At 37.7% G+C, this 27,543-nt stretch overlaps 1 protein-coding gene across 3 annotated transcripts; it reads right to left on the bottom strand.

Moving 5' to 3' along the window:
* On the bottom strand, positions 1-27,302 carry nrap (nebulin-related anchoring protein). Of its 3 annotated transcripts, none has more exons than XM_051666876.1 (43): positions 27,154-27,302; positions 26,780-26,874; positions 26,498-26,585; positions 24,524-24,628; positions 23,114-23,215; positions 22,870-22,974; positions 22,585-22,692; positions 22,376-22,480; positions 22,164-22,271; positions 21,062-21,169; positions 20,529-20,636; positions 20,019-20,135; positions 16,576-16,680; positions 16,212-16,319; positions 16,010-16,123; positions 15,740-15,838; positions 15,543-15,647; positions 15,326-15,433; positions 14,181-14,288; positions 13,835-14,032; positions 13,624-13,728; positions 12,959-13,057; positions 12,733-12,837; positions 12,507-12,614; positions 12,070-12,381; positions 10,422-10,526; positions 9,441-9,539; positions 8,365-8,469; positions 8,086-8,193; positions 7,862-7,975; positions 7,565-7,762; positions 7,346-7,450; positions 6,463-6,561; positions 6,274-6,378; positions 5,971-6,078; positions 4,634-4,945; positions 3,794-3,898; positions 3,526-3,624; positions 3,317-3,421; positions 3,115-3,222; positions 1,679-1,990; positions 1,187-1,339; positions 1-1,061 (listed from the first exon to the last, which is right to left on the bottom strand). In XM_051666876.1, exons 1-43 carry the CDS (start codon positions 27,223-27,225, stop codon positions 732-734), a joined length of 5,565 nt encoding a protein of 1,854 aa, XP_051522836.1. In that variant the 5' UTR covers positions 27,226-27,302; the 3' UTR covers positions 1-731. The 3 variants fall into 3 exon arrangements, with proteins under 3 accessions (XP_051522836.1, XP_051522835.1, XP_051522837.1); XM_051666875.1 differs by having other exon boundaries at positions 2-1,061; positions 23,114-23,218; XM_051666877.1 differs by lacking the exon at positions 24,524-24,628 and having other exon boundaries at positions 2-1,061.
* Between the last annotated feature and the right edge of the window lie 241 nt (positions 27,303-27,543).

The raw sequence follows: 27,543 nt of genomic DNA, 5'->3' as shown, positions 1-27,543 counted from the left end.
CTGTGAATGCCCTCTAGTGCTCAAGCTTGTTGAAGAAAAAACAAACAAACAAACAAAAAAAAAACATTGTGTTAGATGGTTAATGAAGGGCATTCCAAAAAAATCTTTATTATATAATATGCAATAATTCACACATTTACTTACATTTCAGCTATTTCAACTCTGCTAGCAGAGTTCTTTTTTCATATTTTTTCTTATAAAGCTCAGCTTATCAGACATACAGCATATCCAATATATTTTTTAATATACCTGTATCTTAAATATATCTCTATTTCAGTACCACCAGAGACCACCAGAGCAAAAAATCAGAAGTTATAAATATGATCAGAGCAACCACACACATTGCAACTGGCTCATTCTTATGATATTTCTAGCAACAACAAAAAAAAAAAGAAAAAAAAGAAAAAAAGAGAGAAACCCTTTCAATATTGTGAAGGCACTTTTATATATTACGTGAATTGTATACACTCCATCTTTGTTTGATACCTCCATATATCCTTATATCCATAATCACCTTCATTTTTTCATAGTAACCATTTAACCATTTCATTTTTCATCCTTCACCTTCTGCACTTACTTCAACCATCTTCACATTCACATTTCAATCATATCTTTCATCTAAATGTCCCTCATTCATGGATCAATAAAAATACAGTCAAGAACACCAAGATCTACATGATGTTCATAAATTAACTTAGAAATATGAAAGTATGGAAGACAAAAATTGCAGATTACATTGCTCCTGACTTTGCAGCAGCCTGATCTGTAATGGCCTGGTTTTCACTGATCTGCCTCGCTGTGGATTCGTCAGCATGTGATTGGCTCATAATGGATTGTTTCTTGGTGGACTGGTTAGTGATAGACTGACTTGTGTTTGAGTGGGATGCAAGAGACTGTGAAGTGATGGATTTTGTGGTCTTGGCCTGCTTGAATGTGGTGTGAATGGTCTTCTTTCTCTTGACTTGGAGGATCTCCATGGCATCAGGATTGACTCCAGGCTGCTGGAACTCCTTTGTTGTCTCCATCTGCTCTGTGGCGGACTGCTGCTGTCTCTGGAGCATCTGAGACCGAAGAAAATTATCAAATGGATTATGAAATTTTTGGCAAGCATTTTTGGTAACAGTGAGTCATATTTAAAGTAGGTATCTCCAGATATTATTTAAATTGTAGTATTTTTTTGTTTCACCATTAGTTGCTGGTATTGAGCGATAGCCTCTTCAGTGGATACTCCTTCAGCCAGGCCCAGTTCTGCTGCCCGGCGGGCCATTTCTACCTTATGGGAGCCTGGAGGGGTCCAGCCCACACCTTTAATCCAGTTCAGATCTGATTTATAATTCACCTGCAACCAGAGACATACAGTCAAGCCCCTTTGTCAAAATAATGTCTGCTGAGAATCTTTTAACAAATATAGCTATCAACCCTGCTGAAATAAAAATCAGTCTAAGGACCAGCTGGTTAAGCTGGGTTGTTATGGCTTTAGAGGGGAATTGAGCACTTTCAACCAGCTAAGCACCAACTTGGCCAGACTGGGAGATCTGCTAGACCACCTACACCAGGTAAGACCAACATTATTTTTGTCAGGGTTGCTGTGTCCCTTAAAATCCTTAATACCTCTGATAAATATTAGCATACAAAGGTATCAACAAATTTCTTCTTAACAGACTAATCTCAAACTCACATCACTCTGCAGTTGGTAGGCCTGTTTAGCATGTTTGACATTGAGCTGATCAGGATCACATGTGTAGCCATGGATCTGCTGGCGATAGTTAAGGTTGCTGAGTTGAGCCTGGCTCTTCTTTGCATGCAGGAACTCAGGTTGGTCAGCATGGATTTTAAACTGAGAGCGTGTCTCCTGGAACTGCTTCCTGTACTCATTGTTGCTCTGGAGCTTCCCCACAGCCAGTGAATGTCTCATCTTGGGGTCATCCTCAACACTAAGGAGGCCCACCTGGTGGCCTTTGTCCTTCACGAATGCCTCCTTATAGCGAAACTGAGAAGGTACAAAATACATTAAATTCTGTACAAGTAGGGTTATAAACTACATATTTTTATTTAAACTAAAGTGTGTAATTTTTTTTCAGCTGTTAAAATACTTTCTCCTATCCCGACTTAATATGCAGATACAACTATAAAATAGGTTGAAGGTTGAGGCTTACTGAGCCCCACACTGTGGCTCTGTGCTGCTTTAAAAACAATGGTATGAGTTTGAAGCAGGACTATCTACTTGTCCAACAAATGGCAGATGAGGAGAGTGTTCAGGAAGCCTGTTTGAAAATAGTCATTACTTTTGCAATTCTATTTGGTGACGCTAGTGGCACAGAAATTACACACTTTAGGGTTAGTTCACCCACAAATGAAAATGCTCTTGCCATCCCAGATATGTATGACTTTCTATCTTCTGCTGAATACAAATAAAAGATTTTTAAAAGAATATCTCAGCTCTGTTGGTCCATACAATGCAAGTAAATGGTGACCAGAATTCCAAAAGCTCCAAAAAGGAGATAAAGTCAGCATAAAATAATCCATAAGACTCCAGTGGTTTAATCCATGTCTTCTGAAACAATCCAATTGGTTTTGGGTGAGGACAGACTCCTTTTTCACTGTACATCTTGACAGCAGTCTCCTTGGCGATCATGATTTCAAGCTCGATTACACTTCCTATAGTCATCTAGCCATATAGCGCTCTGCGCATGCATCAAGCACTTGGAAGTGTAATCGAGCTTGAAATCATGATCGTGCCTAGAGACTGCAATGACAAGATGTACAGTAAAAAGGTTACATTTAGGTCTGTAACCCATAATCACCAAAAACAAACTGGAATGCTTCAGAAGACATTGATTAAACCACTGGAGTCTGATGGATTACTTATGCTGACTTCATCTGCTTTTTGGAGCTTTTGGAGTTCTGGTCACCATTCACTTGCATTGTATGGACCTTGAGAGCTGAGATATTCTTCTAAAAATCTTTGTGTTCTGCAGAAGAAAGAAAGTCATACACATCTGGGATGGCATGAGGGTGAGTAAATGATGAAAGAATTTTCATTTTTAGGTGAACTATACCTTTAATAAAATGGTACAGAACTAGTGGGATAAAAGCTTTTTGATTTTGGCTTACATCACTAGCAATTTCTCTGGAGGCCTTGGCTGTCTGGAAGGGAATGGCGTCTAACCTGAGGTCGAAGCCTGCTGACTTCACCTGCTCACCTGACGTTTTATAAACTTTCTGCAAAGTGAAAGCGAAAACGGTAGACAATCTTAGAGGATGTCGTAAGAACTAAGTTTATTCCTGTTATAGTATCTGACAACAGCAGTCTTACATCGCTAATTTGCTGAGCATTGATCTTTGCTCTGATGAAGTCAGGATGATCAGGTGGCAAAGTGAATTTGTGCATGGACTCGGAATCTCCAGACTTATACAACCTCTGAAACAACGACAAATGCTTTGTCATTCACATCAGCAAAGCAATCACTGCCTACACATATTTGAAAGAGATTTTGATTAATGAGCATGCTGGGAGAAGTTTACCTCACTACACTGCATGTAACTGTTCTTTGCATGGACAATATCTGGTGAATCAGCCACTTGGGTGAACTTCAGGCTGTCAGGGTGTTGACGGTACTTCTTCTTCAGAAGTAAAGAATGGAGCAAAACATTTATTATTACCATGATTTTATGTGGTAAAATTATAATTCCAAGTTAACATTAATTCAGAGACATCTGGTCAGACCGCAATGGTGTTAGCACAATGAATTACAGTATGCCTGAAAAATTACAACTGTTAAGTGCTACTTACGTCACTAATGAGCTCTCCAGCTTTCTTTGCAGACTCCAGCTGGGGTGCACCCACTGAGTCCCAGGCCACCCCCTTCATGAAGTTCAGATCTGATTTGTATACATTCTTTGAAAAATTGAAGAAGAGGAAACAGTTTCCTAAGTATATGTAGACACTATATTATTATAGTGATTGTACTGTGATACTTTGCCGTGACACTTCACTTCTTTATGGTATGAAGCCAAAACCTATTATCTTTTATCTTCTATTGCAGCGGTTCTTAGCTGGTTTTGCTCCAGGTGCCAGATTGATCAACTGGTGACACCAAAATTATTAAACAGTACCAATGGCATACAAAATTTAATTCTGATGGCTCTTGGCAGCCTTGCACAAAACATATTGTGGTTGGCACAAAGCATGTGCTCATTGCAAGTTAAACCGTATTCCATGTAGTCCGGTTCATACTTTCACTTAAATTGCATAGTTTTATTCATGATTTTTGAGGATGAGGGCATGTTATGCAACCTGTCCATGTTGCCATCTGACTAACTTGGCTACTGTTGCTTCTACCAAGTGACAAATTAATTTACACCGAAATACTGCATTGTGTGACTGGATGCACAGCCTTTGAAATTAACACCAAAAGATATGGGAATATTTGATCTGCCCTTCTAAAAGTAGATAAGCCTATTAATTTTGCTATCATAACTTAGCATAATTATATGTTTAATATTATTATTATTTGCATTTAGAACTGTTTTATATCTACTGCCCACAACCCTATCAGAACAGACATGCAACCCATTTTTGGGTCTTGACCCACCAGTTGAATCACTGCTTTATGGTCTTTCTCTTTCTCACCTGGCTCTGCAGGTCGTATGCCTTCTTGGCCCACTGCACCTTCATATCATCAGGTAGGACAGTGTAAGAGTGTATGTGGGTTTTATAATCCTGGTCGCTGGCTAAGGCCTGGGCATTCTTGGCATGAACAAGGTTAACCATGTCCAGAGGCAGGTGATACTGGCCGCTGGTGGACATGGCGTTTTTGCGATAGTACTGGTTGCTCTGTAGACGACCCATCTCCATGCAGTGCATTAGGTGTGAGTCCTCCAGGACACTGCGCAATCCAATGTGCTTTCCCTTCTCCAATAGATGGTTGTGTTTGTACTGGTACTGTCAAAGCAAAGGAGGTGAACAAAATCCACTGGATTATAGGGAATCTTCTATAAAGTTTAAAGGGATAGTTCACCCAAAAATGAAAATGTTCTTATTATTTACTCAATCTCAAACTCGTATGACTTTCTTTCTTCTGCTGAACACGAATGAAGATTTTTAGAAAAATATGTGGCCACAACTTTGAAGGCCCAAAAAGCACATAAAGGCAGCATAAAAGTAATCCATACGACTCCAGTGGTTAAATTCATATCTTCAGAAGTGATATGTGATAGGTGTAGGTAAGAAAGAGATCAATATTTAAGTCATTTTTTATTATAAATCCTCCTCCCTGCCCAGTAAGTGGCGATATGCATGAAGAATGTGAATAGCCAAAAACACAAGAAAAAGAACATGGAAGTGAAAATGAAAGTGAATATTTATGGTAAAAAAGGACTTAAATATTAATCTGTTTCTTACCCACACCTATCATATCCTATGGATTACTTTTATGGTGCTTTTATGCACTTTTTGGACCTTCAAAAGTCTGGCCACCATTCTTTTGCATTGTATGGACCTACAGAGCTGACATATCTTTCTAAAAATCTTCGTTTGTGTTCAGCAGAAAAAAGAAAGTCATACACATCTGGGATGGCATGAGGGTGAGTAAATGATGAGAGAATTTTCTTTTTTGGGTGAACTATCCCTTTAAGTTATCACAATGATGGCTGCAGGACTAGCTAAAGGCATAGTTGACCCAAAAAACCCAATTTACTCAGCCTCATGTTGTTGCAAACCTGTATGACTTTATTTCTTCAATGGAACACAAAAGGAGATGTTAAACAGGATGACTGAGACTAACATTCTGCCTAACATCTCCTTTTGTGTTCCACAGATAAAAGAAAGTCATACTAGTTAGGAACAACATGAGGATAAGAATGAATTTCATTTTTTTGGGCAAAGTATCCCTGTAAGGACATTAGTTTATCAGACTTGTTTTTGCCCATAGATGTTAATGTGTAAAAATGTTGTGAGGGTATTCTTACATCACTTGCAATGCTGGTGGAAGCTTTGGCAGCCTGGAAGGGGATATCCTTCATGGTGAGTTTATAACCCTGAGCTCTGAGCACGTGCCATGACTCCTTGTACTTAACCTGAAATTTAACGACAAATGTTCAAAATCTGAGCATTTAAACATTCTCTCTAAATGTCATTTATGCAATTTAATTTTAATCACATCCTTTATAGAATATATTGGAAACAATCTATCAACTTCAGTTTAGAATATTGTATTTTATGATGTAGCAATATCCGTAAACATTCAAATAGACTTGGAAGGCTCATCTTACATCACTGAAGTTAGCAGCGTTAATCTTAGCCTGGGTGATTTCAGGTCTCTCTGCTGTAATGGTGTAGTTGTGCCTGAAGTTCTCTCCCTTTTCTTTGTACAAGCGCTAAAGAAGAGCAGACAACAAGACATCATAATCCTTGTACACAAATCAGCAAACACAGAGATAATGTTGGGAATGTCCTCTTACCTCATTAGTGATCTTGTTACTGAACTTAGCATGAATAATATCTGGAGAATCCGTAATGGATGTGTGTTTAAAAGCGTAAGGTTGCTGGCGATACTTTTTCTGTAAGGAAAAATAAATATATACCTGTATTAAAGGAATAGTTCACCCAAAAATGAAAATCATTTACTCACCTACATGCCATCCCAGATGTGTATGACTTTGTTTCCTCTGCTGAACACAAACAAAGATTTTTAGAAGACTATTTCACTTCTGTAGGTCCTCACAATGCAAGTGAATGGGTACAAAATAAAGGTAGCATGAAAGTAATCCATAAGACTCCAGTGGTGAAATACATATGTTCAGAAGCCATACGATAGGTCTGGGTGAGAAACAGATCAATATTTAAGTCCCTTTTTTACTATAAATTCTCCTCCCTGCCCAGTAGGTGGCATTGTGCATAAATAATGTGAATCGTCAAAAACAAAAGAAGAAGAATGTGAAAGTGAAAGTGGAAGTAAATCTGTTTCTCACCCACACATATCATATTGCTTCTGAAAATATGGACTTAACCACTGGAGTCATATGGATTACTTTGAAGCTCATAAAGCACATAAAGGCAGCATAAAAGTGTTGGTATCCATTCACTTGCATTGAATGGACCAACAAAACAGAGATATTCTTCTAAAAATCTTTGTGTTCAGCAGAAGAAAGTCATACACATCTGGGATGGCATGAGGGTGAGTATATGATGAGAGAATTTTTGGGTGAACTATTCCTTTAACATATAATACGGTACATTTAAAAGGTTAAATTGTATATATATATACAGTATAAAATATAAATATTACCAGGATGGAGCAAAGTTTTGACTGTAATACTTTACAATTTAAGTAGCCATTCATACCTCACTGATTAGATCTGTGGCTCGTTTGGATCCTTCGATCTGTAGAGCACCTGTGGCAATCCAGGCTGCACCACGGAGGTAATTTAGATCAGAGCGGTACAGTTTCTGTTGTATAAACACAGCAAGTTAAAGATCACCCAACTTTCAGAGGCATCCTGTGCAGCAATGAGTAGAAGTAACCATAGGGGTGCAGTGCATGTGTATTGAATAAGGCTTTACCTCACTTTGCAGGTTATATGCTTTCTTGGCAGCCTGCACTTTGAGGTCATCAGGCAGTGTTGTGTACTTGTGCAACGTAAGTCTGTAGTCCTGATCACTGATCAGATTCTGAGCCTTCTTAGCATGAATCACCTCCAACATGTCCATTGGAAGATGGAACTCAGAATGCAACTTAGAAGAGTCTTTTTTGTATTTGATCTAAGAAGAGAGAAAGAGTATCACATGATCACCCAGACTCTTTGTACTTCATTTAACTACACATACTCAAACCCCATTTTGATCTGCAGGAATACTCACATCACTCTGTATCTTTGAGGCATACACAGAGTGTGCAATGTTTATGTCATCCTGTAGTCCCTTCAGCCCAATCATCTTCCCCTTTGTCTTCTCAAACTGTGCCTTGTACTTTTGCTGTGGGTGAACACTTATACAGTTAGATTGATAGACAAAAAGATAATCAGACAGATAACCAGATAAACAAAAATAAACTGTAGTTCCTGTAGCGTACTAAATATACTCACATCACTGAGGATTTCTGTAGAAGATTTGGCTGCTTGGAATGGAATAGCATCCAAGCGCAACTTGTAGCCAGCATCTCTGATCTTTTTCCAGGACTTTTTGTAACATGACTTTACACAAAAGAGTTCTCATTTTAATAATTTGATGTGAAAATTAAATTGCTTGTGCATGTGTTTAATAGCTTCTGAAATGAAATGGTAGTGTGTGTGTGTGTGTGTGTGTGTGTGTGTGTGTGTGTGTGTGTGTGTGTGTGTGTGTGTGTGTGTGTAATGGATTCTCACCTCACTGAGGTTAGTGGCATTGATCTTAGCCTGCACATGCTCTGGAATATCTCCCTTCAGTGTGTACTTGTGCATTTCGTTCTCTCCTTTCTCTCTGTACAATCTCTGTACAACATCAAGATTACAAGAAATATTACATCCAGTGACAGTAATATGGTATATCAATCAATCAAACCAACATTTTCCCCTCTCTCTTAAAAATGTATAGTTCACCCAAATGAGAATTCTGTCATCATTTACTCACACTCATGTTAATCCAAACTCATATGAATGACTAAGTTCAGGCATGAAACTCTGAATGGTGCAAGCTGATAGGTTCTTTGTCTGTAAGCCAGTCAGCTCGCTCACATGTGAAATGTCAAGCCAATCGGCTCACATGGCGTAAGCTGACAGGTCCTTTGACGTGGAATCAGACAGCCAATCAACTTGTGTACTCTCTCTTTACCTAATATTTAAAGCCGGTTTCATTGCAGCATGCTGTGAGTGTTTTCTCTAAAACCCTCCACCTCCCCAGCTCCATGTGTCTAGATCTGCTACATAGGGATTGTATTTGTCTGTTTGTGCAGCAGAATGTCATACATGCTTAATGCAGAATGTCTTGTTTTTTCCTAATTGTGCAGCAGCAGCAGCAGCATGTCCATATGCTTAACTCAGTATGTCTGTGTATGTTCTAGCTGTTGCAGGTCTCTGTACTTGCTCTGCAGCAGCTAGAGCAGATCTAGTCCGCAATATTTCATACCCACATTAACATGCTAAATCTTTCAGAGAGTTGTCATTACTAAACTTTCCTTCTTCCGTGGAACACAAAAGGCAGCAAGTTATTCTCAGTCACTATTCACTTTCATTGCATCTTTTTTTCTACACAATGAAATGTTCTGCCTAACACCTTTTGTGTTCCACAAAAAAAAAAGAAAAGAAAAAAAGAAAAAGTAAAGGAAAACAGGTTTTGAACAGCATGAGGGTGAGTAAATTATGATAAAATTCATCCTTTTGATCTAGTCTTTCAATTCTAGTTTAATCCACAGAATGTCCTTCTATGAATGCATGTATAAAATGAAATGAATCAGTTTACGTACATCAAGGACCAGTTTGCTGCTGATTTTGGCCTGCACCATCTCTGGCGTGTCCTCCACGCTGGTGAACTTCAGAGCACTCACATCCTGTCTGTATTTTTTCTGGAACATACACAAGGCATGGCAAAGATTTACTCACTGTCATTCCAAATATATCCATTTTCTATGCTGAGAGATGTTGGAATTTATATTCTTGACTATTTAGGCATGTACACCCCAAAGACTTTTATTTCATTGACGATATAGTTCAACCATTTGTTACATTTCAAAACATACCCTTTAACATATGAAAGATGCCTGAATGAAATGTTAACCTCTGGCATGTGCTTTTTTTATTTCAGCTTACTTTATGCAACATCTGTACTCAAAGTGAAGTGCAACTAATAATAGTCATGGCTGGCATCTATGAGCCATCTATGCAATTACAAACATGCATGGCATAGTATGATACAGTTTATATAGCTCTCTCTATTTAATATACATCAACTGGCTCAGTAAAATAACCTGAAATAAAAATTTGTTGAACATATAATACTCATTTCTCGGCTGTGTTTGCTGAGTAGAGTGCTCTTTTAAAATATACATGGTGCTGATGAATTGAGCAAATAGTTCATACCTATTCTTATCCCTGCTAAATAAAACTCCAGTCATTAACCTATCATGTAAGCTATTTACAAGCAACTGGTCCTCTGATCCTGACAAAATTTCTGGACATGCCATCGATGACCTAAAAAAAACCTGGTGACTCCTCAAGTTACTTAATTTTAAAAGCTGAAAGGATGAAAAACTATGACATTTAGTGTATGGAGTTTTGATAGCTTAACTGATAGAGCATGGTGCTAGCAATGCCAAGGTTATGGGTTCAATCCCAAGGAATACACATACTGATAAAATGTGTAAGTTGAATGCAATACAAGTGACTTTGGCATCTGCTAAACAAATAAATGTGTGGTATGTTGTTTTCATTTGAGGTTTGATCTGTACCTCACTGGCTAAATCTGTAGCCTTTCTGGCCTGTAGTACATCAAGGGATCCGGTGGTCTCCCAGCCTACCCCCTTCATCCAATTCAGGTCAGAACGATAACGTTTCTGCAAAGAAAACCAAGTTCAATCCTGATTCAAAATGTTAGGTTCTTACATTGTGCATTTTTGGTATCAGAAGTGAACAATTTAATTGGAGCGATGGTATAAGGGGGGGGGGGGGGGGGGGGGTTGGGGGGTTCACCTAAAAATGAAATTTCTGTCATTATTTACTTACGCACATAGCGCTTACTCACTTTTAGGCTTGTAAAAGAACCCAAAAGTGTCTTATGGACTACTTTTATGACACTTTTGGATGCCTTTTAAAAGATTTCAAGTGAGCGACTACTGTATCAAATTTCCTTTTATGGAAATCAGGGATAGCAACAGTCTTTAAAATATCTCATTTTGTATTTCGCAGAATAAAGAAGGTCATATGAGTTTGGAACAACATGAAGGTGATTAACCTTGTGTGACCCCACGTAAACATGCGTGTATATTGTATTTTGCGTATAGCAATGCATAATTTAAATTAATTTAAACTGACTGATCTCAGTTCAGGAGAACTCTACTGACTCTGCTGTCAATAAAGGGTTAAACTTTCGACGCACTGAGTCATGTGACCAAACAACATAGCGCCGATCACAGCAAAGTTTGTCTTTGGCAGTAACGCCAACAAAACTACATCTGGTAAGTAACCTAATTAAGTTTTTACATTGAAACCTGTTTGAGTCTCTCTAATTTCATCCGATATGCCATTTTTAAAATTGTGAGCAGTTTATCGCAAAACGCCACGCTGTTAAAAACAATGTACACTAATGTGTACTTTAGTGCATTTTTTCCTTAGAAATACTATATTCACTATTCACTATATCACATTGAGAATCAATGGGTTCATCCAAAAGCTGAAAATCTTTGCTTTTAAGAGGCTTTTTATGGAGTTAGTTAGGATAAAAATAAGATGCATTTTTAACTGTTCTGAGACCAGTGCAGACAGACAGCACACTGGAGGTTAAGTTATTCACTAAATATGGAACATCCTATAGCTCTCTATGCAGCTAATTGCATTTAATTCAAACTTCCTATCAAAAGTTCAGTTTCAGGCTGGAGATGATGTTTGGACCACTCAACATGTTTGGCAGATATGGGACAATTATAATCAGTACATAGATTTTGAATTTATAATGTATAATTATTTATTTTTTATTTATTTTTTTACATGGTTGGAAGTGATTGGATGATGCTGGCAATTACTTTGAATCAGAATTAATTATGCTAATTTCTGAGGTAATGCCTGTAACGTCTCAAAAACATGAATAACCAACACACAAAAAATCTGATTTTCGGTAGTTTGGTAATTTCACAACTTAGTCCCGTTGTCCACACATGTTGACATACATTTTTGGAAAACTGTTTGCTCTAGAATTTGTATTTATTTATTTATTTTATTTTATTGCATGTTTATTTGGTGCTACTAGTTACAAATCAACAAGGAAAATGCACACAACAGTCACGCTTAGGTCTCAGGAGGTTAAATTAAGACAGGTTTCATTTTTTGGTGAACTATCCAGTTAAATTGCATGTTGGGACAGTTCCCATATCTGAGTCTTACATCACTCTGTAGGCCGTAGGCCTTCTTGGCCCATTCCATTTTCATATCAGTGGGTAGGCTGGTGTACTTGTGTAAGAACGTTTTGTAGTTTGTTTCAGTAGCCAGTTCCTGGGCTTTCTTGGCATGCGTGAGGGTCATCATATCAAGTAAGGCACTGTATTTGGTCTTGGTATCCTCATATTCTTTCTTATATTGCCTGTTACTCTGGAGTTTGGTGGCCTGGGCTGAATGCGCCATCTGAGAATCACCTGACACGGTCTTCACACCAATCATCTTCCCTTTTGCCATCTCATATTCTTGCTTGTACTTTACCTAGATCATATAAATGGAAAATCAGGAATGTTACATTACATTCTCCGTCACAATATCTGAGATTCCAGTATCTATTTTGAGTGCCATGTGAGTCACGTGTATTAGCAGGGTGTTTGGTCACTCACATCACTGGCGAGATCTCTTGTTGCTCTAGCATTGAGAATCGAAAGTGTGTCCATGCCTAGCTCAAAACCCTTCTCCCTCTCCTCATCCCAGCTACTCTTATATGTTTTCTGAAAATCACCAATTAAAGTCATTGACTCAAACCAGGTGGAGGGTTGTTAACTACTGTGCAGGTTATTGGTGCAAAATATGCATATGCAGTGGTGCAACTTATGATCTAGTTCATACCCCACTGAGAAGTTCTGCATTAGCTTTGGCTTGCTTGAAGAGAGGCTCATCTTTGCTCATAGTATACTGGTGCATTGTCTGTTCAGTGCCTGCCTTGTATGCCAGCTGAGGACAAGAAAAGGTCAATTAATCAACATGTTGGATAGGGTCTGACCAATCAAATGTGTGCATCAGAAAAATGAGATCAAATGGATCTTAAGTGATCTTAAGTGAAGAAATATCTAACCCCACTTTGTAGTTCCTGACTCTTCTTGGCGTGTATGATGGAAGGAGTGTCTGCCACTTGTGTGAATTTCACATGGTCCACTTTTTGACGATACTTTTTCTGAATAAAGTGCAAAACACATAATTACAATGACTAAAAGAACAAACAAATATACAAAAACCCTTACCCACCCTAAAGGAAATCTTAGACCAGCATGAATTTCAATGCTTGGCCAGGCTGGTTTATGCTGGTTAGTGCTGGTCTGGTGCTGGTCTAGCTGGTTGACCAACATAGCCATGTGGTTCAGCAGCAAAACTTGTCAATTCTGTCGTCATTTACTCACCCTCATGTCATTCAAGACCTGTATTAAGTTGTTTATTTTGTGGAACACAAAATTTTAGGGACTGACAATCTCAGTAACCATTCACTTTCATTGTATGGAAAGAATATGCAATTACAGTGAATGGTCACTGAGGCAAACACGCTGCCTAACATCTACTTTTGTGCTCCACGGAAGAAAGAAATTCATACAGGTTTGGAACAAAATGAGGGTGAGTAAATTATGACAGAATTTTAATTTTGGGTGAACTATCCCTTTAAAAAGCCTGGAGGAACACCATCCCATGCTAGTCAGCCACTGTATGCTAGTCTTTTTAGCATAGAATACACATTTTCCAAAAACCAACCTCACTAACAAGTTCTCCTGCTTTCTTGGCCTGTTCCACATCCAGGCAGCCATCAGCCTCCCAGCCCACTCCCTTCATCCATGTCAAGTCTGATCGGTACTGGTTCTAAAGGAATCAAATCAATACCCATATAGTATACAGTATATAAAAGGAGATTATGTGTACTTATCATTCTATTCTTGTCTTATAACACATGCTGTCTTCCTCTTACATCACTCTGCAGTTGGTAGGCTTTCTTAGCTTGCTGCACTTTCATGTCATCAGGCAGGACGGTATAATCGTGCAACTTCTTCCTGTAGTCCAAATCACTGGCCAAGGCCTGAGCCTTCTTAGCATGGCTCAGATTCACCATGTCCAGGGGCAGGTGGCACTTGGATTGAGTCTCCTTAGAACCCTTTTTATAAGCGACCTATATTAAAGAAATTTGATTGATTAGTTTGACGCTCTGAGACTGATCGGCTAGTATTTGCACATTATGAATTTGAGAATGAGTTCTTATGTTAGTGGGAACAATTCACGATTGGTTATCTTATACAGACTTTGGTAGAAGGAATTACCTCACTGCTCAGCTTGGCCACTTGAAGGGAATGAAGTGTTTTGGAGTCACTCACATCCATTCCAATGGCTTTGTCCTTGTTCTTTGTGTATGACTCCTTGTATTTGATCTGTACAACCAAAAAAGATTAAGATTACACTGTTGTTGCTACAAGCAAATCAGAAAGATATCTGCTAAGAAAAGAAATGCTTCCTGTACAAATGTCTGCACAAATTATATATATATATATATATATATATATATATTATATAGTCCTAATAAATTTCCTGACGTGGTTTTCTGCATTTGTAGCCCATCCATCCTCAAGGTTGGACATGTTGGCCATTCTCCATTGACCTCTCACATCAACAAGGCATTTCTGTCCACAGAACTGCCACTCACTGGATGTTTTTTTGTTTTTGGCACCATTCTGACTAAATTCTACAGACTGCTGTGCATGAAAATCCCAGGTGATCAGCAGTTACAGAAATACCCAAACCAGCCTGTCTGGTACCAACCATGCTATTATATAATCAGCCAATTGTGTGGCAGCAGTGCAGTGCATAAAATCATACAGATACGGGTCAGGAGCTTCAGTTAATGTTCACATCAACCATCAAAATGGGGAAAAAAATTTGATCTCTGTGATTTGGAGCGTGGCACGATTGTTGGTGCCAGACGGGCTGGTTTGAGTATTTCTGTAACTGCTGAGATTCAGCTGAGATTTCCTGGGATTTTCACACACAACAGTCTCTAGAATTGACTCCGAATGTGCCAAAAACAAAAAACATCCAGTGAGGGGCAGGTCTATGGACGGAAATGCCTTGTTGATGAGAGAGGACAACAGAGAATTGCCAGACTGGTTTGAACTGACAAAATCTACGGTAACTCAGATAACCGCACTGTACAATTGCGGTGAGAATAATAACATCTCAGAATGCTATTCTGAGATGCGGGTCGGCGCTGTTTTGGCGGCAAAAGGGGGACCTACACAATATTAGGCAGGTGGCTTTAATGTTGTGGCTGATCGGTGTGTGTGTGTATAATTGTATTTATTTATTTTGAGAAGATCAGATCAGCTTATCATTTAAAATATGTTATTAATTAATCTGTTAGAGTTGAATGGCATGAATGTCAATGAAATTTTACATTTGAACAGATTCTTACATCACTAGCAAGATCTCGAGAAGCTTTAGCAGCTTTGAATGTCAGTGTGTCCAGGCCAATATCACATGCTTTGGATTTATTCTTCTCCCAGTTCTCTTTGTATTTGATCTGTGAATGTGTAGAGAGATCACTTAACAATGTAATCAACACCTGTGAACTATAAATATGATTGACAAACAATGTGCCAAAGCTCTGGTATGTGTGAGTATAAGCTTACATCACTGACGAGTTCTGCATTGGCTTTGGCCTTCTTAAGTTCTGGTGTATCTTGAGATATTGTATACTGTGTCTTTGTCTTCTCATAGTTAGCTTTGTAGTTCAGCTGTATAGTGAGATATTATATATTAGGTTAATATAGATATGTTAGATTTAATTGCGCACAAACATGCAATGAGAAAGAAAATGTATGCATACATTACTGAGTTGATGGGCATTGATTCTAGCTTGCACAATTTCAGGAGTGTCCGTAACCTGGCAGAATTTCAGTTTGTCGATATGTTGTCTATAGTTTTTCTGTGTGAGCAAAAAAGAGCATTCATTTTCAGACAAAGCTTGTAAGTTTACAAGTGTGAAGTTAAATTGTAGGACTTAAGCAGCACTGTGCAAGCAATTAAGACAAAAACAACAGAATACCCAATACATATGGTTTTAGTTTAAGACCAGTAAAAAGAAAGACAGACTTACATCCTTGAGAGGCTCCAGTTTTTTCTGTGTCTGGTAGGATGGTGTAATGGTGGCTGGATAGTTGTACTCACCCTGCACATTCTTCTCCTGCTCATACTCTGATTTGTATGCGATCTAAAATCAGATGGTACAATTATTAATTCATATTTATTACATGAATTCTGCATATTTTTGCATATTTCGAAAAATGATTTAATCTTACATTACTGGCCAGCTTTCTGACGTTCATGGCGTGCATGGTCTTCTTGTCGATGCCTCCCCCCTCATAGTGCCCCTTCATGTGATTGGTGTAATTCTCTTTGTATTTATTCTGTGATCCAACAAAAAAATACAGGGAAAGCAATGATGCCACACCAACAGTTTCTCATTTCACTTGAAAGGTTTATACAACCAAGTTTTCCATTTACTGTATATACAAAGTCAAATATTTTCTACCCATTGTTCACGTCATTGAGTGAATATGCTTGCATATGATGGCACACAAGTGCCCTGCACAGTAACACCTTAAATATAGAATATGCTGTCATTCTTTGCATATAGCAGTCATTCACTGATGAAGCACTCACATCGCTGGTATACTTGGCAATCTTTGACACATTCTTGAACTGTGGTGTTTCGCAATAGTTGATACTATGGCCTTTGGTGGTCTCATGGTCCTTCCTGTATTCAACCTGTATAAACGGAGGAAGTGTTAGTCAGGTGTGCAGTGATACTTTGGAATTTTAAATCTCTATCCTGTGCCCTTTTAAAATTAGCTTTTAAATCTTGGCAGAATGATGATACATTATTGTTTGTAGCATTATCAGGTATAAGCCGTGGCATGCAGACAGGATCAGAATAGAATGATGATGTCCTCCTCCTGGCTTGTATGCTCTCTTTGTTTATATCTGTGGGTGGCTGGACTCAGCAGGGGAGCTCATGGAAGAGACATGTGAATGCAGGTGTGGAGACTTTATGTCTGGCTGATTCGATGTGTGTTTTTATCCTGTCTATCTCTTTCTCTTTGCACTATAGCAAAATGCAGACTGAAAAATCAATCCGCTAACTAATCAATGCAATTGTTTTAACTATTTTTTACAGTGCAAAAAAACATATTTATTGGTGCATGGCATGCTATGGAAAGCAGTACTATTAATATTGCACGGAGAGTCCTCAGGAAAAAAAATCAACTGACATGCATTGCAGTTAGAACAGAATGTCTGAGACATGGAACCCTTGCAACTGCCATTAGACTCTTTAATAATGAATCAGGTAGAGAAATATAATTTTTTTTATGCTGTTTTTTTTTTTATGTATGTTGTAACTGACTTTTAAAAGACATTTAATATTCTTAATATGATATGTTTTTATGTATTCTCTTCTGCTTTAATTCAGTTTCCTGTAAACTGTGATGCAAAGATGGAAATTAACCCCATCTCAAACTCAAACATACTTAGTTTTAGGGATTTGAAAAAGTACCCTACATATTCATCTTTGGCATGTAACTCATCCTGCATAGTTTGTTATGGACATGAACAGTAGCTCAAAGTATGTGGCTTGTAGAGGAGAGGTGTGCTGTTACATTTCAAAGCAACTAGACTTACGATTGGATGATAAAGCAACTTAAATTAAAGCCATATATAGGGACCAGAGTATTATAATAATAATAATAATAATAATAATAATAATAACAATAATAATAATATAGAAATTGGGGATGGGCTTCTTTAAATTGGAGCAATAATCACCCAGAGCACCCTAGTTCTAGCTCACATTTAATGCCCTAGCATCCACCCAGAAGCCCCTAGCATCATAGCGCCAACATTTGCAAGGGTAAACACCATTTCCATTTGCATCATAAAATGGAAAAATCTATTTGCATGCATAGTGTAATTCCCCAAATCAAACACGTGCACAGATAGAACCCAGGTGGTGCTCAAGCACCTGCCCTTTTGGCCTCTGACTAGATAAGTGCCCTTTTTGCAAGAATTTTTTTTTTTTCTATTTCTTTCTCTAATTTTATATTTTAGTTTTTAAATTTGGCCAGTGGCATTAATTCTCAATTAAAAGCGTGTTGTACTGCCCGACAACTGCATTTGAGTTCTAATTCTGCCCCTCCCTTTTCGACTTTCCTTGTCACAGCCACTACAGTTAACGCACGCAAATCGAGCACCCTGCGGAGCAGCATCCACGTCTCTCTGACCTGCCTTCATTGGTGACAGCCAGGTAACGATAGTGTTTGCCCAAAGCTTTGGCATTGTTTGTCACGTGTTGTGAAATTAACCACCATTAAAACATCTCAGTACAGCCAGACTAACTTAGGCAATAGCCCTCCATTAAGCTTAACAACAAGCAAGCTAGTCTGGCTTTGGTGTAAAACAGCGTCATGATGCCATCGTCAATGCCGTCATCAATGAAAAACGAGTGAACTCCAGTAGGCTAATTCCTTTGTCAGGCAACTGAAACAAATAAATATGCATTATGTGGCTAATAGTCAATCATATTTGGATATCAGAAACGTTAGCTGACCTGTCACCTGTCACAAGAAAATGTGCAAATATATGATTCATCCACTGTTTACATGCTCATACTGATTAGCAAAAGCTTTAAGATATAGCCTAGTAAATTATCGATTCTTACTCCTGTGACACAAAATGTACTGGTAATTGTAGGCAAGCCAACTGATTGTCATTTAAATACAATAGTCCAGGGCCTTTACAAGCTCAGATTTGAAAGTTTAACTGTTCATCTAATTTTAATTTTAATAGCAGGAGAATGATCCTGCTCCCTTCACCTCAGTACACAGAACGCACTTAGCCTAATTGTTGCAACTGAACATAGGCCTACATTGTAGTTTGGAGGGTAGATTGGTTGGTTTATTATTTTATTTATTCAGAGCACAGCCTTTTTCAATTTTGTGTAAAGATTTGTTGATTTTGAATGGTTTATTATTTTATAGGCCACTAAAGCTTGCACAGTGTGGCATTGTTTTCTTTGTTTGTTGCCTGCTCTTGTGATAAATGTAGAAATAGCAGTGTTTCCCATTAATTTCCTAGACTGTGGCAGCCCAAAAATATTTTGACACTTATCATAATAACATAAAAGATCTATAGCGTTGTGTTTTGCGCTGTTGCTTCGGCAAAGCATCTCTCACTCCCAGTCAGTATCTGAGGAGCAAGTTCAACACAGGTAACCACTTTTGCTTTATTTCTTTGATGGCTCTAATGTATGCTCTAGTCGATTTTGTGTTTAACCATTTATGAACTGCATTAAACTCTGTCTCATTTATGCTTTGTGGATGTGACTTTTTTGCCATGTCATCACCATTAATATCTATAAAACCAATGTGTTTATGATTAAATTACTTCTAGAGCACAAAATTGTTTACCAGAGCACAAAGTTCTTCATAGATATAGCCTTTTAATTTTGCTCTCAAAGTGCACCAGATTGGTGCATTTAACTTTAAAATGTACACAATTTTCTTATAGGGGAGCATGCCCCCTGACCCCCCTAGAGGGTCCAAGGTCCACCCACCACAGTCTCACAAAATCCGTTGGGAAACACTGATAATAGTGAATGGTAAAGACCATCGTCTCTGTGGGAATTTATAATTTTGTAGAAATCTGTTGAGTATTAAACATCTGCCTGAGTGAATGGGTATTGAAATAAATAAATATGTAAGTAAAAGATGTGCTACTGTAAGTAACTTTATTTTTTATAAATAATTATAAGAGGGGTGCCCTTTTTTTTGCTTGAGTATCTGCCCCCCAAAATGTCTGTGCACGGCCCTGCCCCAAATTATCTTTTGTAAACTATAGTAACTAAGAAAGAGATGCAGTTTTAGGGAAACCTTAGTGATACTACACCTAAAAACAATCAAAAATGTTAACAGTTTACAGCAGCTTTACAATCATGCATTTTAGCTGCACCACTAACCAGTGAGAGCATCAGCCTGATACTATCCCAGAATGAGAGGCTCTTCTATTTAAAATGTAAAATTTCTCAATTAATGTACAGGAAATCTGCTCACTTCGCTCACGATCTTGTTGATCTTGCGTGCACTCTTCAAAGTCAGGTTGTCATCAGGGTTTACAGTGTGGTATGCAGAAGATCCCTTCATCTTGTTCAGATCCTTCTTATATTTCAGCTGCAGTTTAAAATGGGGAGGGGGATGCGGTAAGTGTTATTCAAACATAACAATACCAGAAAGGGCTCAATCTACTGTACTGTCCATGATGCCTGATCTGTCAGGATGAATTCCTGTGGTGTGAGAGAACATACACATTCAATAATTCACGCAGTCATTGTGTATAAATATGTCCTCTTGATGGGATTCTTGGTGGGAGTCATGGGGGAAAATTTCAATATTGCAACAGTGCTGATGGGCCAAGCTTACAAAACACTGACAATTTTGCAACTGGACTAACATGTTTAATTTTCTTTCCAGTCATCTGTTTCCAATTCTCACACTGAAATATGAAACATCTCAAATTTAAAACAGTGTTCACGTAAAACAGACCACAGTAGTGCTGATGCTTACATCACTGGCCATGTCATGGGCTTTCTTGGCCATCTGGTATCCGGGAGTTATCATGGCAGGAAAGCTGCCTTTGCCTTTTTGCTGTTCATATTCCTCAGTGTAGGCATGCTAAAGGAATTAGAGACTCAGTTCAGAAAAACCATATCACATGACACCTTGTTTCTCAGAGGGAACGCTCAATGTTTGTTTGGTGTAAAATAAAATTGACATTAGATTTTACATTCATCCCACTGTACAGGGCTCCTTTTGACCAAAGAATTTCCATAAAAAGGATAAGAATTTTTTTTATATAAATGTATAGAGACTGCACTAACAAAGAGCAATTTCTAGCCAATAATATATTTTATGTATGACCAGAAAAAATTATATATTCACTGTTGAAATTACCATGACTTTTTAAGATAATAGTGTTCATTTATAGGACTATTTCAGGCCTGTAAATCACAATTTTAAAATTCCCTAATATTTACAGGGAACTGATTACTGTGGGAACCCTGAATGAATGTGCAACAGAAAGTGTCCAGCAGTCTTACATGACTGAAGTGCTCTGCGTTCTCTTTGGCCAAAGCAGACTCTGAAGCCCCAGCATCAGCGCTGGCCTTCCCCTTAATCTCCTGCTCATATTTCTGTTGATACTTCACCTGCATACAAACAACACTGGTTTTACAGTATAACCACCAGTTGTGTAGAGCTGATAAAAAGTGGCCATTGAACATTTAAAGGGGTCATGACATGAAGAATAAAAAAAATGTTGACAAATGTGGTAGACATTTGCATCTGACCACCTCCACAGCAACACATCACCTTCTTTACTTTATCACTACTGTAGCCCGCTAAGTTCCAGTAAGCAGTTAGATGGCATGTAGAGAGCAGGACAGTCAAGAGCAGAGAGCCAATCTTTAAAGTGGGCTTTTACTGTCAAGTATTAAAGGAGAGGCAGCACTAAAACCATGTGTTTCTGACAGAAGGTCAGAATGAGAGTAGAAAATTATTTTGTTTTACAAATATATGACAAATATTTTGTGTATAAAACTTTACTGATATTAAAAGTGAACCTCAAGGAACATAATAATAATAAAAGGCATGTCATGACCTCTTTAAGTCATACTTAAAACTGCCTGAAAGTCATTGCATGGGATAATAAACTTATAGCAATTGTCTGCAAACATTTGATTCTAGACTTTTTCTCAGAAAAACTTTCTGAAACATTTTTGCAATGACTTTTAACCAATTAGTCCTAAGGTTATTTTTAGTAGATGTATAATATCAGTTCCCCTTAGGTTCACACAGGTGTCCTAGTTGAGTAACTAACAACATGTAAAGTTCATTATATTAACTATGGACATTTGTCCACTAATGTTTCATATCCAAAAAGTGTCCAAATAGTTTTTGTCATTGTAAACAGTAGCCTATAACTGTTTTATGATTTCAAATCAAACTTTTTTTCTGTATTTATTAGCTTGAAAAGTGTGGATGTGCTATCTTTAAAAAAAAAAAAACAAACAAAAAAACAAAAAAAACAAATGACACCTGCTTTGATATTTTGTTATCTAATGCAACTACATTCATACATTTTAAAGTGTGGCTTCAGTGTCCAAATACTTTTGGAGGTCACTGTATGAGTAATGCACTTACTTTGCTGGCCATCTCGCCTGCTTTTTTGGCCACCTGGTATCCAGGAGTGAAGTGTGCTGGGAAACTGCCTTTGCCCCTTTGCTGTTCATACTCCTCAGTGTAAACATACTGTTTTCAGTGAACAAGATGCAGGATTAACACATATGGACAATTTTCAGCCACAGACAGATCAAATGAAGAGCCAATTGCATTATTTGTGAGTTAATGCTTACATCACTAGCAATCTTCCCCTGGTTTTTAGCTAGAAGTACGTCAGGAGTATCCATCACGGTGGTGTACTTTGACATTCTTTCTTCATGTCCTTTTCTATACTCCAACTGAAAAGAAAATCATGGAAAATAAAAGCTCATTTTAAATGCTGTTATAGATGTCACAATAATAGTAATTAAACAGAGACCGCATCATGGTCTTTTTTACTTACATTGCTAGCCAGTGTGTTGGCTTTCTTTGCCATCTCATATCCTGGAGTAATCATGGCAGGAAAGCTGCCCTTTCCTTTAGACTGCTGATATTCTTCTGAGTATTTCACCTGTAAACAAACATGAAGCATCTTAGATACCATATAGGTATTCAATAACTGATTATGACATAAACAAGGGGACCAGTACAGCAAGCAACATTTTATTGTCTGTTTGTAAAGATTCTTTTTAAAGCCATTCATGCCATTTCAGTGTGTGTTGTGTTCTAATGTTGAATGTGCCCTTACATCACTGGCCAATGAGACTCCAGTCTTGGCATGTATGATCTCAGGTGTGTCTGCCACAGAGGTAAACTGTGTGACACGCTCCTCATGGCCTCGCTTGTATTCTACCTATAGCCCAAATTACAGTACAGCTCACTCTTTGTAATCCATTATTACACAATTCATTTGATTATTTGTGCAGCAAAAGATATTTGAAGTCATCAGGTTTTAAAAGATTTCCCAACGGATTCTAAACCAGATCACTCACATCACTGATGGTCTTCTGTGCCTGGCTCACACGTACAATTTCCTGGCTGGTAACACTGCCCGAGTGCCATGACTGTTGGCCCACAATCTCAGTATGATAGCCCTGCTGATTTCAGAAAGATTTGAATGCAGTCAATAATTGGAAAATAATCTTTGGTTTTATAAACACAGCTACAGTGGCCCCCAAAAATATTTGGATCAAAAGTCACACTTAAAAATGTCTGAATGCCACATTAGAGCAGGAGTTTTAAACCTTTCACTCTTGACATACTACATGACACATTTTTGTATAAGTAAGGATCTGCACGCTATACGCATACCATACATAAAATACAGTATCCAGACATTATACTTTATTCAGTGTGACGATTGAGTCTGTTTTTGAGAGCACATACTGTAATGCCTTGACTCAATACCTGACTCCAACTCCACTGACAATAAATGTAAATGATACTTGTGTATGGAAAATGTTGCTTCACTCTGTGGTTTGGCTGGTCATTGTTTTTGGTTTGTCAATACTGACTTTCTACTGCGGAAGCCTGAACGAAGAGCTTTGGTTTGTTAGTGTCTTATTAGATTCACCGGTTTTAAACTGTCATTTGCAAATGCAAGCACCTTAGAATATATAACACTCTGTGGACGTGGTCCTTTATTTAGCATGACACATGTGAATCCATATTTTTTGTACTGTCCATCATTTTAACCAGACTTTTTTGCCTTAAACAATAATAATGTTTCACTTGTGAATGAATCAGTGTTTTGAATTAATCTTTTAAGTGAACAAATCATTCCTATTCCCATCTATTGCTTCAGTCGATAATGACTGCATCATGAGTCATTTCATTGAATCAATGATTGAATGACTCACATGACACACATAAAAGACACTCATTTATCTCCATTTACTGGCGAAAATTATATGCTGAAATGGAGACTAAATGAATCTTTTTGGTGAACGGATTCCAAAAATCAGTCTAAATCCCCCAAAACAGGATACGTTTACAAAATACCCTAATTAGATAACAAAATATTAAAACAAGTGTCGTCTGAAAATTATGCTAGAAGTAGCTTCACTTTTGCCATATTTCAAAACTGGTGTCAATGTGATTTTTAATGCATTTATTAAGTCAACTCCCCCTTGAGTTCATACAGATGTCCTAAGTGAGTAACCACGTAAGTTCATCACTATGGACATGTCCTATGAACATTTGACAGTCAGAAAGTGTCACAATAATACTTTTCATCCTTATTTTGAACAGCAAATGTATTGTTTTAAAATGTCATTCCTAACAAACTTATTTTTACCACTTGATTTGTTATTTTGTTATCTAGTGCAAGGAAACTGATACATTTTTAAGTGTGACTTATTTAAATAGTTTTTGGGTTATTATTATATTGTTTGGTTTGTCACCTGGCTGGCAAGCTGACTGGCCTTTTGAGCCATTTCAATTTCTTTTGATCTCATGTCATAGTGGAAAGTGGACATGAAACGCTCCCCTTCCTCTCGATATTTATTCTAAAAACCAAAGAGAGGTTAACAGAGCTGTCAGAGCACATCCATCCAAGCTCACAGTTCAGTGTTCCAAGGTGCATTGAAAAACATACAGTTCAATAACAATGCAGCAATGAATAATATGGAATACCACATAGAAAGACAAATCCAAAGGTTTGCAAAATAAGTAGGTCTAATGAGTGCTATTTTTTCACACTGTCTTTAGATAATTTTTCTGGCAAGAAAGGAAATTATACATGTGAAATTGAAGTAAGGTGATCTGTACACTGTCACCCTCCATGAAGACAGCTCCAGAGCCCACTGACAAACAGGGGCAGCTGGGGGTCCCACAGAGAGAGAGAGAGAGAGAGAGAGAGAGAGAGAGAGAGAGAGAGAGAGAGAAAGGGAAAGGAAGCAAGGAAGGAAGATAGGTGGGCTGTGGTATAAATTTAAACAGCAAATACATAAAGAAGGCTAGAGAAGGGTATCATGTCACACTACAGAAATAACTTGGAGGAGAGATGCAGTTCTCATTCCAAACCGGTACTCTGTCACCAGGGTCTTAGAGCTCTCCCAAAAACAACCCTATTACCTAACTCATATAGCGGGAAACATAGATATTACAAGAGAAAATGACCCCTGTTCAATTATTTAAATACTCTGTATAAATACACTGAGCAATCCTATAGTTCAGCACCAGAGATCTTTAACAGCCCATCTACAAAGTTTCTTTATCTGTATCATTTATTTCATTAAGAAAATATTTTGTATCATTTATTTTAGGAACAATTTTTTTTCCCACATGCCCGCGTTCCATGTTCATGTCCTCAGAAATGTCATAACTAAAGTTTCCTTTAAATATTGCACTTAAATATTCAAAATATTGTATAGAAAACACCTCATTGTAACAGCTTTGAACATTCATTCATTTGAAAATTCTTTGAACTTATAAAATAATCAAATAATGTTATAGAAAACCACTACCGCTTGAAATTTAGATATTAACCTTAACTTTTCATTCTACACTCAAAAGAATAGCTCTTTGGCTGAATTTGATTCAATCGTTGACAGTGGTTTCACTTGTTTGAAATAAGTTTTCGTAACTTAATATGACTTTGTAATCTCAACACAAACACTTTGTGTAGAAAAAACCTAGTGGAATTGAGTAAACCCAACAAAATAAGACATGTCAATGTAACTCAAAATAAATCTCTTTTATTTCTTTGTACACTAATTAGTGCAAGTGAATGTAAGTAAAATACATTCTGGTTGGAAGCACGAGTGTGATTTAGTAACTATGCTATTGTTAGCACAACATTTGCTCAACAGAGTGAGCAATCAATTCCATGTGGAACATTTACGTGTCCTCATCAATAGCTCAAGCTCCACTCTTTACTATAATGGTAACTCCCAAAACTCCAACATAACAGAAACTCTTCTAAATCTCAACATAATGAAATATTAAACACTAACATCCCCCCTTTATATTCATCATGCTCAAAAACACATAAAACAACACTTAATTTGAACACTTACTCTCCCTATCGAGTCCCATGCAAAGCATGCTGGGAAATGGAAATCCCCTGCCCATCAATGCTACACTAACACCACGAAAATTATTAATGTGGTTTCAACTCATATGGATTAAGTAAACTTCCTTTTAACAAATTTAAATGGATAGAACGCAATGAAATCAAGTTGTGACAAAATGTTCTAGAATTGTTTTGCTTTAGCTCATTCTAATTAAGTAAACTGAACAAGTAGCAAAAATCTTGAATGTAGAATGTACTTACTTTCTTTACTATAGTACTGTGACAGATGTACAGCATTGGCAGTTGTAATCACAAAGTTTGGTTGTGTTTTTTGGTGTCTGTGGCATCATCAAAAACTCACCTCACTGACTGCCTCAGACTGCTTCTTCGCATTGATGTTGATTGGAGTCTCATAGACACTAGTGAAAGTGTTGTTCTTTGGATTGTGCCTGTAGGAGACAACAAATATATATTCAACACATTGTTGCCAAATTGGATAAATGATACATTCAACCATGAGGCATTGGATTGCAATGAAATGCAATGCCACTGAAACATTAAGCCTTAATTATAGGTCATGTGTTTTAATACTTAATGTTATTAAAACGTAATATGTCTAAGCCAAAAATTGCCCAAAACTTACACTTGGCAGTATGGCCTTTTCTGATGGCTGACATAATTATTCGCTGTCAAAACCATCTTACAGACCTCACAGTGAAAACATGATTTATGCCAGTTCTAAAAGAGAAAAGAGTGGGTGACAAACAGAGTGTTAAAACAAAGGGGAAAAAAAGGATTTTGAAAGCATCTCAATTCAGTTCCTCTAAATACTGTAGGAGGAGACACACACGAAATTCTTTTCCACCTACAGCAATTGGTCCAAAGTAGTGCTGCTTACAACATACTGTAGGTACAATAATACTGCTAGACAGCTACAAAATACACTCATTGTGATTATCTATGGACTGTTGTTCAAATTTGTAAGATCAATGAGACATTATAAGTGTACAAGCTTACCTGACTAATAAGATTTATCTTCTCTGCTGGGTAAACCACGAATCCACACCTGGCACACTTTTGAACATTCATGTTTTTGTCCAATTAAAACTGCAATTCCAGTTAAAAATGAACAGTCCCTCGTTCCCACTTGTGTCTCAGTCTCTGTCCTGTGTTAAACTTAGATCTGGTCCCTGACAGAGACCCTGTCTCTTACATGTCAGTGGGTGCAATGTTCCACCCCCCTTTGGCTGTTGCCAGTCAGCTGACTGGCTGTCCAGCTGTCTGTTACTTGAAAGGGGAGAGAGATGTAACTAAATTGTGATCATGGTGTTGTTCACTTTGAGTAGATTAGTCAGAGGCTTCAGACTTGCTCTAAATAGGTGCATGAAGTCAAGGCTAGATTGGTCA

Source organism: Myxocyprinus asiaticus, chromosome 32, assembly GCF_019703515.2.
Source record: "Myxocyprinus asiaticus isolate MX2 ecotype Aquarium Trade chromosome 32, UBuf_Myxa_2, whole genome shotgun sequence".
NCBI classification, from domain to species: Eukaryota; Metazoa; Chordata; class Actinopteri; order Cypriniformes; family Catostomidae; genus Myxocyprinus; species Myxocyprinus asiaticus.
This window is presented reverse-complemented; position numbering and strand designations above follow the sequence as displayed.